A 14,439-nucleotide genomic window follows, 5' to 3' on the forward strand; every position below is an offset into this window, starting at 1 on the left:
CACCTCTGTGAGTCACAATTGTCTGGGCTTCGGCTGTGTTGGCGTCTACAGGCAGTTGTTGATAGGCTTGGGCCAAATCTAATTTGGCAAAAACGTGCCCTTGCCCCAGCGAGTGCAGCAAGTGTTGCACCACGGGGACCGGGTAAGCGCTTTTTTGCAAGGCTTTGTTTAACGTTGCCTTGTAGTCAGCGCAGATTCTAACTGACCCATCTGGTTTCACTGGGGTGACGATTGGCGTCTCCCACTTTGCATGATCGACTGGCACCAGTATCCCCTGACTGATGAGCTTGTCTATCTCCCTGTCAATCTTGGGTTTAAGGGCAAAAGGGACCCTCCTTGCTTTTAACCGTATGGGGGCTACCTGGGGGTCTAAATTGAAGGAAATAGGGGTCCCCTTGTACTTGCCCAGGCAGTCCTTGAAAACATCTTCGAATTCGTCCATGAGTGTGTCCTTTAGGTTAAAGTCATTTCTGTAGATGCCAGTCACTCCCATGCCCAACGCACGGAACCAGTCTAGTCCCAACAAACTTGGCAGGGTCCCTTCGACTATCGTGATGGGCAGGGTCTTCTTGTGTGGTCCGTACTCGACGCGGACGGAGGTGGTCCCTCGAACAGGGATGCGATTCCCTTGGTAGTCGTGAACTCTTAGCCGCTGTGTTTGCAGTTTGCGTTTGGCGATTTTCGGCAAAGCTTTCGCAAAAGTGTCCCAGGACATGATTGTGATCGCTGACCCTGTGTCCACTTCTAGTCGGCACGGCACTCCTTCGATTTTCGGTTTTGTGAAGATTTTCTTCTCTACGCGGGTTGCTGCACGACCTACTATCACGGTCGTTCGATTTGAATTCGCGCCCTTTTTGTTTTGACCAATCACGGGTCGCCTAGCCGATCCCGCGCTCTGATTGGTTGGTTTGAATTTCCGGCGGGAAGGTTGGGGTGCTCGACAGACTTGAGCCAGGTGCCCCTTCTTCTCGCACCGCCGACATGTAGCGTCTTTGAACTTGCATTGTTGACGCTGGTGTTGCCCTCCGCAACTTCCGCATTCATCCCGGTCTTCTTTTCCCCTTCTCCCGGTGAGACAAACTCCTTCCTCATTCTCGCCGTCTGATTCGGTCTGGATTTCTTCGTTGTGGACCGGGGTTGATTTTGTGCTCGCCGTTGGCGTAAGTGGCTTTTGTAGGGTTTCCGCCGCTTGGGTGGACATCTCATGAGCTCTGGCTTCGTCCAGAGCGTTTGCCAGCGTTAGATTGCTTTTTGATAGCAGCCGCCTCCGCAAACGAATGTCTCTGACCCCACGGATGAGTTGCTCTAACAGCTCCTCATCCAAGTCTCAGTACCCACAATCCTTGGAGGCTTTCCTCAGGGCGGCCATGTAATCGCTGATGGATTCGCCCTCTTGCTGTCTGCGCTCTCCAAATTCAAAACGCCGTACATATTTGGACGGTGTTGGCGCGAAATGGTTTTTTAATAGATTTTGCAGAGTTTGCCACGATACCGATTGTACCGGCGTTGGCTCTGCCAGGGCTTCCGCGATGTCGATGACCTCGGGACCGCAGTGGCTCAGGAAATACGCCCTTTTGCGGTTGTCTGGAACTCCTTGCAGTTCGTTTGCCTCGAGGAAGCTCTCGAAACGGGTCATGTACGTTCCCCATTTCTCCCTGGATGGGTCAAACGGCGCGGGCGGAGTGTAGCTGGCCATCGCTGCGTTTCCGCCCTGAGTTTGCTGGGTTCGGTTCTTTCGTGCGTTCAGCTCGTTCCTGGTGCTCTTAACCTCGAAATCCCATCCTCGTCGCCAGTGTTAAGTTTGGGCAGTAACGAGGCTGGAGACCAGGGTAGTGACAACAGCTCTTTAATATATGGTGAACCCAGCAACCGGGCTGGGGAAAAACCTCTCCTTATATACAGTTTAACCGGCGGCTTCAACCAATCAGCAACGTGCTTGTTTCCCGCCAAAACATTTAAAGATACATTACAAGTGTGTTAGCTGTTTGTATGGTATCTTTAGGGAGGGCATTGTAAGTAAGCTACTTGTCTGATGATTTATGTAGTAAGGGACATTGATCTGAAGATCTGAAATATTCATATTTTTAGCATACATGGATCTCCTGCAGCATTTAGCTCGTCTTCTCCTTCTCAGTTCTTCAAGTCAGACCTGTGTTACCAGTACACCTCTTTTTGAAATAAGAATGGCATTTCCTCCTTAAGGAGAGCAGGGAGTTTCCTCTGCAGGATATTGTCTCTTGCTTCAGCCCCCAAACCATTACATCACTTTTTAAGCAAAGTATTTTACTATTGATATTTGGAACACAACAGGGAAGTAGGATGGCCTCTTATCTCATTTTGAAGCCAAATTATCATCCATTCAGTTGTTCTGGGTAAAATCCTCTGGATCTGAAGTTCCATTGTCTGAAACTTAAATCGATTGGTTCTCAATCAACATTATGTTACTAAGCCACCCGGCAACCTTACTTTTTTCACTGTTGAATTTCATTTTGGCGCTAACTAACAAAATGAAATTCAAGAGTGAAAAAAGTAAGGTTCTACATTTAGGCCAAAAAAAACAAAATGCACAAGTACCGGATATGTGGTACCTTGCTCAATAGTAGTAACTGTGAGAGGGATATTGGAGTCCTAGTGGACAACCATTTAGATATGAGCCAGCAGTGTGCAGCAGCTGCTAAAAAAGCCAACACAGTTCTGGGCTGCATAAACAGAGGAATAGAATCAAGATCATGTGAAGTGTTAGTGCCATTTTATAATGCCTTGATAAGGCCACACTTGGAATACTGCATTCAGTTTTGGTCGCCACGATGTAAAAAAAATGCTGAGGCTCTAGAAAGAGTGCAGAGAAGAGCAACAAAGATGATTAGGGGACTGGAGGCTAAAACATATGAAGAACGGTTGCAGGAACTGGGTATGTCTAGTTTAATAAAAAGAAGGACTAGGGGAGACATGATAGCAGTGTTCCAATATCTCAGGGGTTGCCACAAAGAAGAGGGAGTCAAACTATTCTCCAAAGCACCTGAGAGTAGAACAAGGAGCAATGGGTGGAAATAATCAAGGAGAGAAGCAACTTAAAACTAAGGAGAAATTTCCTGACAGTTAGAACAATCAATAAGTGGAACAACTTGCCTGCAGAAGTTGTGAATGCTCCAACACTGGAAATTTTTAAGAAAATGTTGGATGACCATTTGTCTGAAATAGTGTAGAGTTTCCTGCCTGGGCAGGGGGTTGGACTAGAAGACCTCCAAGGTCCCTTCCAACTTTGTTATTATGTTATGTTAACATGGTTGTTCAAACAAAACTATCTGGTGGAGATATACAGTGTTTTATTATTTAAGTACATCAAGTACATCCTCTCCCCATTTGTTCTCTTCATATATTTAAATCCATTTTCTGACATATTTTAAAATAAGCATAGCGATAATAATATATATCATCCTAGATTTTAACAGGAGGAAATTCAAGGAATTATATAGGTATCATTGGTCTGACTTATTAATGAAATCAGGAGATGGAAGGAATGGATAATGCTACCTTCTTGATATTGTACATCCAAGAGAATAGCTGTATAAGATAAAAATGCTTTGTGGGGTTGATGTTTTAAGAACTGAAACATCTGTAAAATAAAACTTTTTGATTCCAAAGCAAAAAAAAATTAAAGGCATCCAAGATGCCTTTTTCTTTTCCCCTTGTTTCAAATTCTTCACTGTGGCACCCACTGGTGGTCAGTAAATAAAACTACTAGCATTTAATTTATAGGCGATGGCTATAACTTACCGAGCTTCTGCCTCTGAAATTCATGATCCATTTATTCTGTAACAGTTAAGCAGCTTCATTTCTAATTCTCTTCTATTTTATTTTATTTTACGAGTTCCTTTATATGTTTACAGGGACTTGTTTGAAAAGCAGTTTAGGCATCGTTGAACAAAAAGGAAATAGATTGACCTAGACCTATATTGCCTCCCAGCTGGGATATTGGGTTTCAGCCATGTCACCCACAAATTCAGGTAAGACTGATCTTTTATTTGCTCCAATATAAATATATGGCTTTGGACAAGTACAAAGAAGTTTCACTATAGAATTTCTCAAGAACTTTACCAACCCTATTCCCGCAGGGAGACAGGACCTATTATATTGGCCTCCTGTTGACTACTGGACCCAGATGGATTCCAGAAGGAACTGGGGGTTATAACTGCAGATCTGTTGCACAGTCCATCTGAGCTCTAAGTCACTATTTAGAATAGGAAGGTGATTGAGGCTCTGGATAAGATTGCACCCATGTGACCTCTCCTCACCAGAACAGCTCTTTGTCCTCCATGATATACAGAGGAACTGAGAGGGATGAAATGAACGAAGAGACATCTACAGCACCACTGGCAGAAGATAAGGGATGAACTCAATCAAACACGGGTAGGAGCTGTTATTAAGGCCTACCTTGTGGTGATTCGTGCAGTGAAGTGTAAATACTTCTCCGCACTAATTGCATCTGTAAATAATCGACCAGTGATCCTCTTTAAGGTGAACTGTCTCCTTCTGGGGAAGGAGGAGACTGAGGTCCACCTGAAGGGAGGGCGCTGAGGAATTTGCAGATTTTCTGGAAGACAAAAATCATGCGACTCCAGTCCCAGTTAAATGCTGCCGTGGTGAGGCAGTTTTTTGCCCTGTTATCTGGGAACAGTTTGACTCTATTGCTCCTGAGGAAATGGGCATGATCCTTGGGAGTATGCATGCAAGCACCTGTGTTTTAGACCTCCTGGCTTGTGAAAGCTTCTTGAGAGATGACAGGCAGATGGCCTCTGGCAGTGATTAATGCTTCCCTACAGGAGGGATAGTCCCCAAGCACTTTAAGGAGGCTGTGGTCTGTCCTCTTCTCAGGAACCCATTGCTGGATTCAACCCTGCTGGATAATTTCTGACTTATCTCCAATTTTCCCTTTTGGGGAAGGTGGTTGAGAAGATGTTTGTGCTGCAGCTCCAGAGGTTTCTAGATGAAACAGATTATCTATTCCCTACCAGTCAAGATCAGACCTGTATATGGGACAGAAACAGCATTAGTCACTCTTTTTGGCAATCTCTGGTGGGAGTGGGATGGGGGTAGGGCATCCATCCTTGCTCTACTTGACCTCTCAGTGGCTTTTGATATCATTCATCATGATATCCTTTGGAGCGGCTTCAGGGGTCAGGGCTTTGTGCTATCCTGGTTCACTTCCTTCCTCTGTGGCTGCTCTTAGTCAGTGTTAATAGGAGGTGAGAGATCCATCCCACTGCTTTGTGGGGTTTTGCAGGGCTTGGTACTCTCGGCTCCTATTCAATATCTACATGAAGCTTTTGGGTGAGATCATCCGTCACTATGGACTGAGATATCATCCATATGCTGATGATACTCAGCTGTATATCTCAGCCTCTGGTGAGTTAAATGATGCTGTGACGTCCCTCTCACAGTGCCTGGAGGATGTTGGGGCTGGATGGGGAGCAACAGGTTGAAACTGAATCTTTGCAAGACCGAGTGGCTCTGGGTTTAGGGATCTTTGGCCCATGGGGAATTGCCACCTTTGGTCTTGGATGGAGTGGCTCTGCCCCAAACAGAACTGTGCGCAATCTGGAGGTTCTCCTGGACTCACAACTTCCGCTTGAAGAGCAGGTGGCAGTCGTGGCCAGGAGGGCCTTTGTGCAACTGTAGGTTATGTGCCAGTTACACCCTTTCCTGGACCAACAATCCCTATTCATGGTCACTCATTCCCTAATTTATTTATTTATTTATTTTGTCACAACAGTATATATAAGCATAAGCATGAAAATAACTATATAATATATAAGCATATATCTAAACATAAGTATATAATAACTATATTAATTGGATATAATGAAAGGAAACAATAGGACAAGAATGATAGGCACGTTTGTGCTCTTATGCACGCCCCTTACAGACCTCTTAGGAATGGGGTGAGGTCAATAGTAGATAGTTTTTGGTTAAAGCTTTGGGGATTTTGAGAAGAGACCACAGAGTCAGGTAGTGTGTTTCAAGTATTAATAACTCTGTTACAGAAGTCATATTTTCTGCAATCAAGATTGAAGTGGTTAACATTAAGTTTAAATTACCTCCTGTCTTGACTATTGTAACTTGCTCCAGATGAGGCTGCCCCTGAAAAGCATTCAGAAGCTCCAGTTGGTTCAAAAGGCAGCAGCCTGCATAGTTTTGTGGAGACTTGTGCACATGTATCACCTCTCCTGCGGGAAGTACACTGGTTGCTGATTTACTTCCAAGTGCAATTCTGGTTGTCACCTTTAAAGCACTTCATGGCTTGGATCCAGGTTATCTAACGGTGTCCTTATTAACAGTGTTCTTAGTACAGGCATGTTCTGGGATATTCTGAGTAATTCAAATCAGTGGCATCCCCCAGGTTTGGAAACCTGTGTAATCAAGGCTGTTGCTTGATCCCATCAGAGAATACTGCTAGAAGTGGATCAGGGCACATCAGATGATACTCTGCTGCAAGGGGTTGTTTGTCAAAGTGAGAGCTAGCCTATAACTAAATATACCCTAAAATGGGTTAGAAAGCTTGGACTTACCTGTCCTCAGAATTTTAATTCTCTCCCCACCCCCCATCTTATAGGTCAATATGTAACGAAGAACATCAATATTGATCAGAAGATGCTTATTTTGGAAATCATTGGAGTGGTAGTTTTTATACTACTTGTTCTGTTGTGCTTCCTTATTCACTATTTCAGGTAAAATGTCTCATTTTTATAGTTAACTATATTTGTAGAGTGGGTCGTCATAAAAGATATAAATGGAAGGAAAAGAGACCAAATTATTTTCTATCTGATCTTTCTTTTGTATAAATACATTTTAGCAAGCCTTCCATGGATTCATAATTTCCATAACTGAATGAATATCTTTGGATTCTACTTACTAGTGTAAACAGGCTCCCTGAAGATTTTATGTGAGCTGCCCACATCTCCATGACATTTGCTGAAACAAAACAGTTAAATCAAGAATAGTAACAATTTTTTTTCTTTCTTTCCTAAATTTCTTTCAGTAAAACTAGCTTATTGTTGAAGTTCTATATTACCTGCTACAAATGATTTTAACAGAAAGAATTATAAGGGTGACTTTCCTCTGTTATATCTGCTTCTACTGTATTGTTTTTTATTACAGTATCTCTTTTTTCATTTCATGAGTTTCAGTATTGATCTCTACAATTGAAATAAGTTTTTGAAGGTAAACAGAAAAATAAGTAGATGTTGGTATGCTTGAAAAACCAGTGTTGAAAAAGTCAAAAATAAAAAATAAAAATAGAAAGGGTGGCAAAAAAAATAATTTCTATGGAGGATCAAGCCACAGAATATTTAGTTTTAGTTGCAAAATAAAATCAGCAGATGTTAATTTGCTTAAGCCTCTTGCGACTTTCGATAGCTTTCTTTACCTTAGCACGCTCCACTTACAGTGGACCACAATTCCCATAACTTCCACTCATCTATCTTGGGCAGCCAGGTTTATGATAATTGGAAAAGAGTATAGGTGTTTGAATACCTAAGTATTCACTAGACCGTTCTTTTGCTGCAAGTCTCTTTAAAATGAATTATTTTTCTATTCCTTTTTTTAATATTAGGAGAAAGTGTATGAAGCCCCGTCAATTATTTAAAAGATTACGGTTATCCTCAAGACTCAGAGGAGCTAAGAAGAATAAACCAACTTCTATGTCCTATCTCACTTTAGAAGCTTCCGGATCTGAATCAGAATGTCCCGATGGCAATAGGTACCCAAAATCCTCTGGCAATGAGGAAATAGTGGTGGTAGATGTTCATGAAAACAAAGGATGTTCTATAGGACAAGCAGAAATGCAGACCCCTGTGCTCCAACATGTTAGTAGTAGCACCTCACAGGAATTTAGTTTCAGAGAGGAATCGCTTTCTGGTAATGAGAATGACCAAAGCCACCTGTCTTTAGAGAGTATGGAAACATCTTTTATAAACCAAAGGAAGTCTCAAGAAGAGACAGAAGGGAATGGTTCTCCAGACAAAGAAGACTATAGACGCAGTTTGAGTGCAATGTTAAACCGCTCTTTAGTTGAGAATCAAGAACAAGCAAGATTCCAAGTTGAATTATCCAGGCCACATTCTCAACAACAGATGCAGCCATTTCACCTGGCTGCTCAAGCAGTATCCCAGCCACATTTGCAAGAAGCTGGTACAGGTGACTGGAAACCACAGCATGTTGTGATGTCTGAATCAGCACCTATTCCACTAACCCTCAGTGATGAGTTTCTTAGTAAGAAAGGTCCAACAGAGGTAGGTGGAAGAAAGCCTTTACCTCATCCTCAAAAATGGTTTGTTTCTTTGGATGGGCATTCCAGTGTTCATGTTAGACATTCTTACATTGATATTCAAACAACTGGAAGGAATGGAATCAACAACAGCGGCCTGGATTCTGGAGATGACATGAATGAGCGAAAACAGCAAGTGCAGAAAGATTCGGATGAAGTGGACCAAAGTGGCAGTGAATGTGGAGCTGCAGCTTGTAGTCCTGAAAATAATACTCCAAGATGTGTGTTGGAGGGAGGGACAAGCAGAAGTGGTGGCCAATTGCCCAGCCTGCAGGAAGAAACAAAGAGAAGTGTAGGAATCACCGGACACCATGAAGAAGATTGTGATGGTAATGATGTCAATGAACCCAATCAGGAAGTGGAAGGTGAAAAGACTCCTTGGCAAAAGCGAGAGGAAAGACCAGTCATGGCATTCAATCTGAAGTAACCTGAAATATGTTAGATATTTTTGCCAAGAGAATATATAATTGCTTTTTTTTTTTATTAACAGAAGAAAAAAAGATGAAGTAATCTTTTGGGTGAGTGGCAAATGAAAAGCTAGTCAAGATATTCAAGATAATTTTTGTGTAAACTCACCTAGTTGTTTTGCAAGGTCTGTATGAAAATGTGACTTTGAATTCCATTTATTTGATATTATCCATCAAGGACACTTAGATATTTTGACATGTGGAATGGCAGATTATAACCTCATATTTTTCTGCGATGGGATCTGTATAAAAAACTTTATTATTATTTCTTTTTTCTTAATTCAAATGTATCATAATGATGTTAAGTAGATTTCAAAACTTGACATCTACAGATATGCATTATTTTAAAGGATAGCTATGCATTACTGCTTTTTAGTAATTTTATTTTTGCTTTAATGTACTTATCTACATTATTTACATTAGTTGAGAACAGCTAGCACAAATGTGCCAGAGGAATCTTTACTTTGACCTTACCTATTTACAAGGTAGTTCCAAAATGTTGTCTACCTTTACTATAATCTACCTAACCACTTTTTTTTAACATGAAACTTGACAAGCTTTTTTTGGTATCTGAAAAGACTTTTGGGAAACCAAACCGATTTTTTAAAATCAGCTTTGATTCCTTCAGTTCCCATTCTAAGTGCCTATTTTACAGGAACAATGAACAGTTTCTTTTTTTGCAAGCTCCTTGAATAATCAGATTTTTTAACAGAAAAAAAAATCTGACACCATATCTGTTCTTTAATTTGCATGCTATCAAATGTCTCTGCTGAATGATTTTTTTTTTCAAAACAGTATATTCACTAATTTTGGTCTGTACTGTGGATTCTACTTAGCAAGAGTAGATTATTTTTGAAAAACCAAAATAGTTTCACTGATTGTATATATGATGTATATGGTTTGAAATGACATGGATTTTGGATCAAGCAAGTGGACTGAATGGGTCTAGAAATATCAGGCAGAGTTGTTATAATCTATCCAAAAGTGCCAGATAAATTTCTGTTTAATTTCTCTTTATAAACTGCTTATCCAAAAATTATAATTCAAAAATAAAGTTTTTGAACACTCATGATTTTTTCGAATTCCTCTTTGAAATCACGTTTCTTTATTAAGAAATGAAATACTGAGTATATAATAAGTGAGAGTTGTATTTGTCTAAGTCCTGTGATAAATATTCATAGAATAAATATGATTACATGAATTTATAGAATGAATTAATAATTATACAATGCAAGGTAGGAAATTGTATGATTAATTATCTTTGATATTTGATTGTCCCTACCTTTTACTGCAATTTTCCACAAATTAACATTTTCAACTTTCCTGGTTGCAAAACACTATTCTTTGTCTTGAAGTAGATGAAGTCCTTGATTTACAACAATTCATTTCGTGACCTTTCAAAGTGACAACGGCACTGAAAAAGTGACTTAGGACCATTTTTCACACTTACAATCATTGCAGCATCTCCATGGTCACATGGTCAACATTCAAATGTTCGACAACTGACACACATTTATGACAGCAATTGTGGTCATAAGTCAAGGACTATCTGTTCCTGTTCCAAAGTAGAAAGTAACCACTAAAAGAAATTTCATTAGATATACTATTTTGTGGGTAGGTTTAGCACATTGTCTATGTAAGAATTTAAAAGCAAAAGAGATGGAGGAAGAATCAAACTTTCTTCCATCTAGCACATGTGCCAATAATTTTCTCTTATTGTAGTTGGTTTCTCCTAAAACAGAAAAAAAATCTGCAACTACCCTCTACAAAGGTGCCTGCAATATTAGTCAGGGAACCCCTGTCAGCTGACAAAAGCAGTTTGCTGGATTGTAATCACACTTAATTCTTTGCTCTGATTGGAACTCATGAGTCACAAGAGTAAAACCCTCGCAAAGGAAATATACTACAAGTAGTCTTCATTTACAACCAGTCCTTGCACTTTATACTATTGCGGCATACCCACAAATATCAGAAGCATTCTTTCCCATTTTCTCTATGTATGCATACAGCAGCACTACCAGTAAATCACAGTGATGCCATGATCTATGAGTTTATTTTAAATGTGTCTCCCAATGTTGTTATTTTTTCTTCCATTCAATTGTCCCTGCAGTTTTCTTAGCAAGAGTTTTCAGTAGTGTTTTGCCATTGCCTCCTCCTTAGGACCAAGAGAAAGTGACTGGCCCAAGGTCACATGGCAGGCTTTGTGCCAAAGGTAGGAGTAAAATTCATGATCTCTTGGTTTCTAGCCTGCTTCCTTAACCATTAAACCAAACTAACTCCCAATGCAGATGTTAATGATAACCAAAACATTGAGAAAACCATTGTATGATGATTGCTGTCACTGTGATCTCCAGATGTGAATCAACCATTAAAGGAAAGGCTGTCCCTAAATTGATGCTGCGTGTCAGGCTACAACCAATCAAAATTCTTGGCCCTCTTTATTCCTTGGAACTTATGCTCTTTTTAAAGGGTTTAACACAGTGATGGTGAACCTTTTCAGCATCGAGTGCCCAAATTGGAACACGCGTGCGCACCATAGCCCCAGAAACCCGAAGACCACCTGGTCTTCTGACTTCCGGTGCATGCTGGCCAGCTGGTCTTCTGGTTTCCAGCGCACGCATGCGTGCCAGCCAGCTGGTCTTCGGGTTTCTGGGTTTCCGGCATGCATGAAGGTCAGCTGGCCAGTGTGTATTTGCATGCTGGAAACAAGAAGAGCAGCTGGTGATGATACGTGTGCCCACAGAGAGGGCTTTGCGTGCCACCTCTGGCACGCGTGCCATAGGTTTGCTATTACAGTTTTAATACATCCTGATCAATCACAGTGGGGGTTAATCTACAGCAATTAATAGAAATCTTATAGTAAATAATGTCAGGTTAGTGCTTTTGTTCTGCTTCAAGAGAACAGGAGAATCTGCTGCAGATGTCCATTTTGAATACTTTACAGTGCTCTATCTCCTCACTATATTTAGTAGGGACTAGTAATGTTTTTCTCAAAATAAGAACTTCAGTGGACTTCCAGGAATTCCATATGCAAAACAGAACTGTATCTGCTTTCCTAGATTTGTAGTCCTGGCTTCCTATCCCCATTAGCTTCTGCTGCCTGTGATGTTGCCGTCTTGTCAAGTGGGCTAATGTTGCCCCCACCACAACCCCACCCCAATTTACTTAGGAATTGGCACAAAGACAGTGTTTTTTTCTGGCCAGAGATGTCACGTTGTTTGAGCCTTTTCTCAAGGTAGGTGGATATTTACAGCACCAAAAGAGGAAACTTTTGGAGACTGTCCTTGAGACAGGAGTATCCTTAGATTTTCTCCACAGCCACTTTCCTGAATGCTGTCCAGGCAACGTACCTCATTCTTAGGCTTGCAAAGGGAAAAGGAGGTCTTGTTTCTGCCACTAGTGGTTCATTTAGGCAGCAAGACCTTCTTTGGATGCTTCATTCTGGAACTCCTGAACTCTTTTGCACTAATCAGCAGCTTTTACACAGACTCATCCAAGATTAAATTACTGTTCATTCTGGACAGTATTCACATCAACAACCAGCTATATGGCCTGAGTTCATTGCTCAAAGTGGTATACACAGGACACTCCCCCAATTTCCCCCCTTTTCCACCATCCTGTGAGGCACAAGGAACAAATGAGAGTGGATGGCCCAAAAGTCATCCAGAGAGCTCCATGGCTAAGAGTGGACCAGAAACCAAATCACCTTTTTGCCAATCCAACTCATTAGCCCCTACACTACACTGCCTCTACTAGTTCTTGGCTGACTGATATCGCTTTTCAGGCCGATCCACCTCCCAGGTGGCGGTGAGGATTTAAAAAATATAGATCACATCCCAATGGACAGCACTGAGCAAAGGCAGCATAAATAAATAGGTAAAGGTAAAGGTTCTCCTTGCACTTACGTGCTAGTTGTTGCCAACTCTAGGGGGCGGTGCTCATCTCTGTTTCAAAGCCAAAGAGCCAGCGCTGTCTGAAGACGTTTCCATGGTCATGTGGCCGGCATGACTCAACCCCAAAGGCGCATGGAACGCTGTTACCTTCCCACCAAAGGTGATCCCTATTTTTTCTACTTGCATTTTTACGTGCTTTTGAAACTGCTAGGTTGGCAGAAGCTGGGACAAGTAATGGGAGCTCACCCTGTTGCACTAGGGATTCGAACCGCTGAGCTGCCGACCTTTCGATCGACAAGCTCAACATCCTACCCCCTGAGCCACCGCGTCCTCATAAATAAATAGTAGTATATAAATAAACATGAACCATCATCCAAGCATGGTTAAATTATATTCACATTCTGTTTTAGGTCTTAAAACTTTATTAGACCCAAAATCAAAATGAATGGGTGCTCTTCTTTTCATTAGAGAAGATGATACAAAAAGCTGAAAATAGATGAGCAGGAGGCGCAGAGAATTTTGATAGTTTTTGATACTGAAATCTGCAAGATCAGCAGGACTGGACTGGACTGAAAAAACAGGGAACTGATCTTCCTCTTTAAAAAAGTGGGGGGAGAGGAGTAATCCATTTGATTCCACTTTATAGCAAAATCCAAATTTTGTGGCAGGTGAAAAAAAATAGGAGAAAGAAAAAGACTGAAAATCCTTTTTAATGGGTGCATAAGAAAAACAAAGCCAGACAGAAATAATTCCTGGTAGCTAGAGGGAATGGTTCCACTGAGAATAAACTCCCAGTTTCCTTGCCTAGATCCATAGATGGCTGTTAATCACAAAGCAAATACTTTTGAACTTTTATGGACTGAGTGATATAAATGCCTATAACATCATAAACACTGCAAATCCAAACTGGCTGCTTTTTTTTTCACACCAGCCCATGGCTCCTTCTCCAGGGAGCATTTGACTGCTTCTAGGTTGCCTTTTTGACTCAGCTGCTGGCAGGGACCACTGTAGTTGCAATTAACTGAGACTCCATACTTTTTGATAGCCTCTTGGCAATCCTCCTCATAGCCACCATAGGCCAAGGTTACTGCTCAGTAAACAGTGACATCTGCTCCGTTGTACTTTCATGGACTATTATTTGAAATGAAGCCATTGGCAAGGAGAATGTAATTACAGTATGCAAATGGAGCACTTTTCATGAATAAAACAGGTACCAGTTTAGTTAAGGCATCAAGCTAAAAACCAGGAGACCCTGAGTTCTAGTCTTGCCTTGGGCATGAGAAACTACCTGCCTTTGGGCCAGTCAATCACTTTCAGCCCAAACCACCTCGTAGGTTTGGAGAAAATTAGAGGATATGTTGGCTATGTTGAAGCTGTCTTGAGTTATTTCTTAAAATAATAAAGATGGGATAGAAATAAATAATAAATAGATAATATTTGCCATCTTGAGTTTTTTTGAAAATAATAATAAAGGTGGGGTAAAAATAAAAAACCATGATCCTAATTTAAGTCATTCATATTTGGATAGAGAAATTGTGGGATATGTTTCATGTCATTGAATAATAATAATAATAACAGAGTTGGAAGGGACCTTGGAGCTCTTCTAGTCCAACCTGCTGCTTAGGCAAGAAACCCTACACCATTTCAGACAAATGGTTATCCAAAATTTTCTTAAAAATTTCCAGTGTTGAAGCATTTACAACTTCTGGAGGCAAGTTGTTCTACTGATTAACTGTTCTCTGTCAGGAAATTT

At 41.1% G+C, this 14,439-nt stretch overlaps 1 protein-coding gene across 1 annotated transcript; it reads left to right on the plus strand.

Moving 5' to 3' along the window:
- The first annotated feature begins 7,700 nt into the window (after positions 1–7,700).
- LOC131198266 (protein FAM171A1-like) lies at positions 7,701–8,753 on the plus strand. Its single transcript, XM_058182754.1, has one exon. It carries the CDS (start codon positions 7,701–7,703, stop codon positions 8,751–8,753), a length of 1,053 nt encoding a protein of 350 aa, XP_058038737.1.
- Positions 8,754–14,439: the final 5,686 nt, after the last annotated feature.

Source organism: Ahaetulla prasina, chromosome 4 (genome assembly GCF_028640845.1).
Source record: "Ahaetulla prasina isolate Xishuangbanna chromosome 4, ASM2864084v1, whole genome shotgun sequence".
NCBI classification, from domain to species: Eukaryota; Metazoa; Chordata; class Lepidosauria; order Squamata; family Colubridae; genus Ahaetulla; species Ahaetulla prasina.

Excerpts from the sequence above, each read along its gene's own strand:
- LOC131198266 (XM_058182754.1), top strand. The coding sequence starts at position 7,701 with ATGTCCTATCTCACTTTAGAAGCTTCCGGATCTGAATCAGAATGTCCC.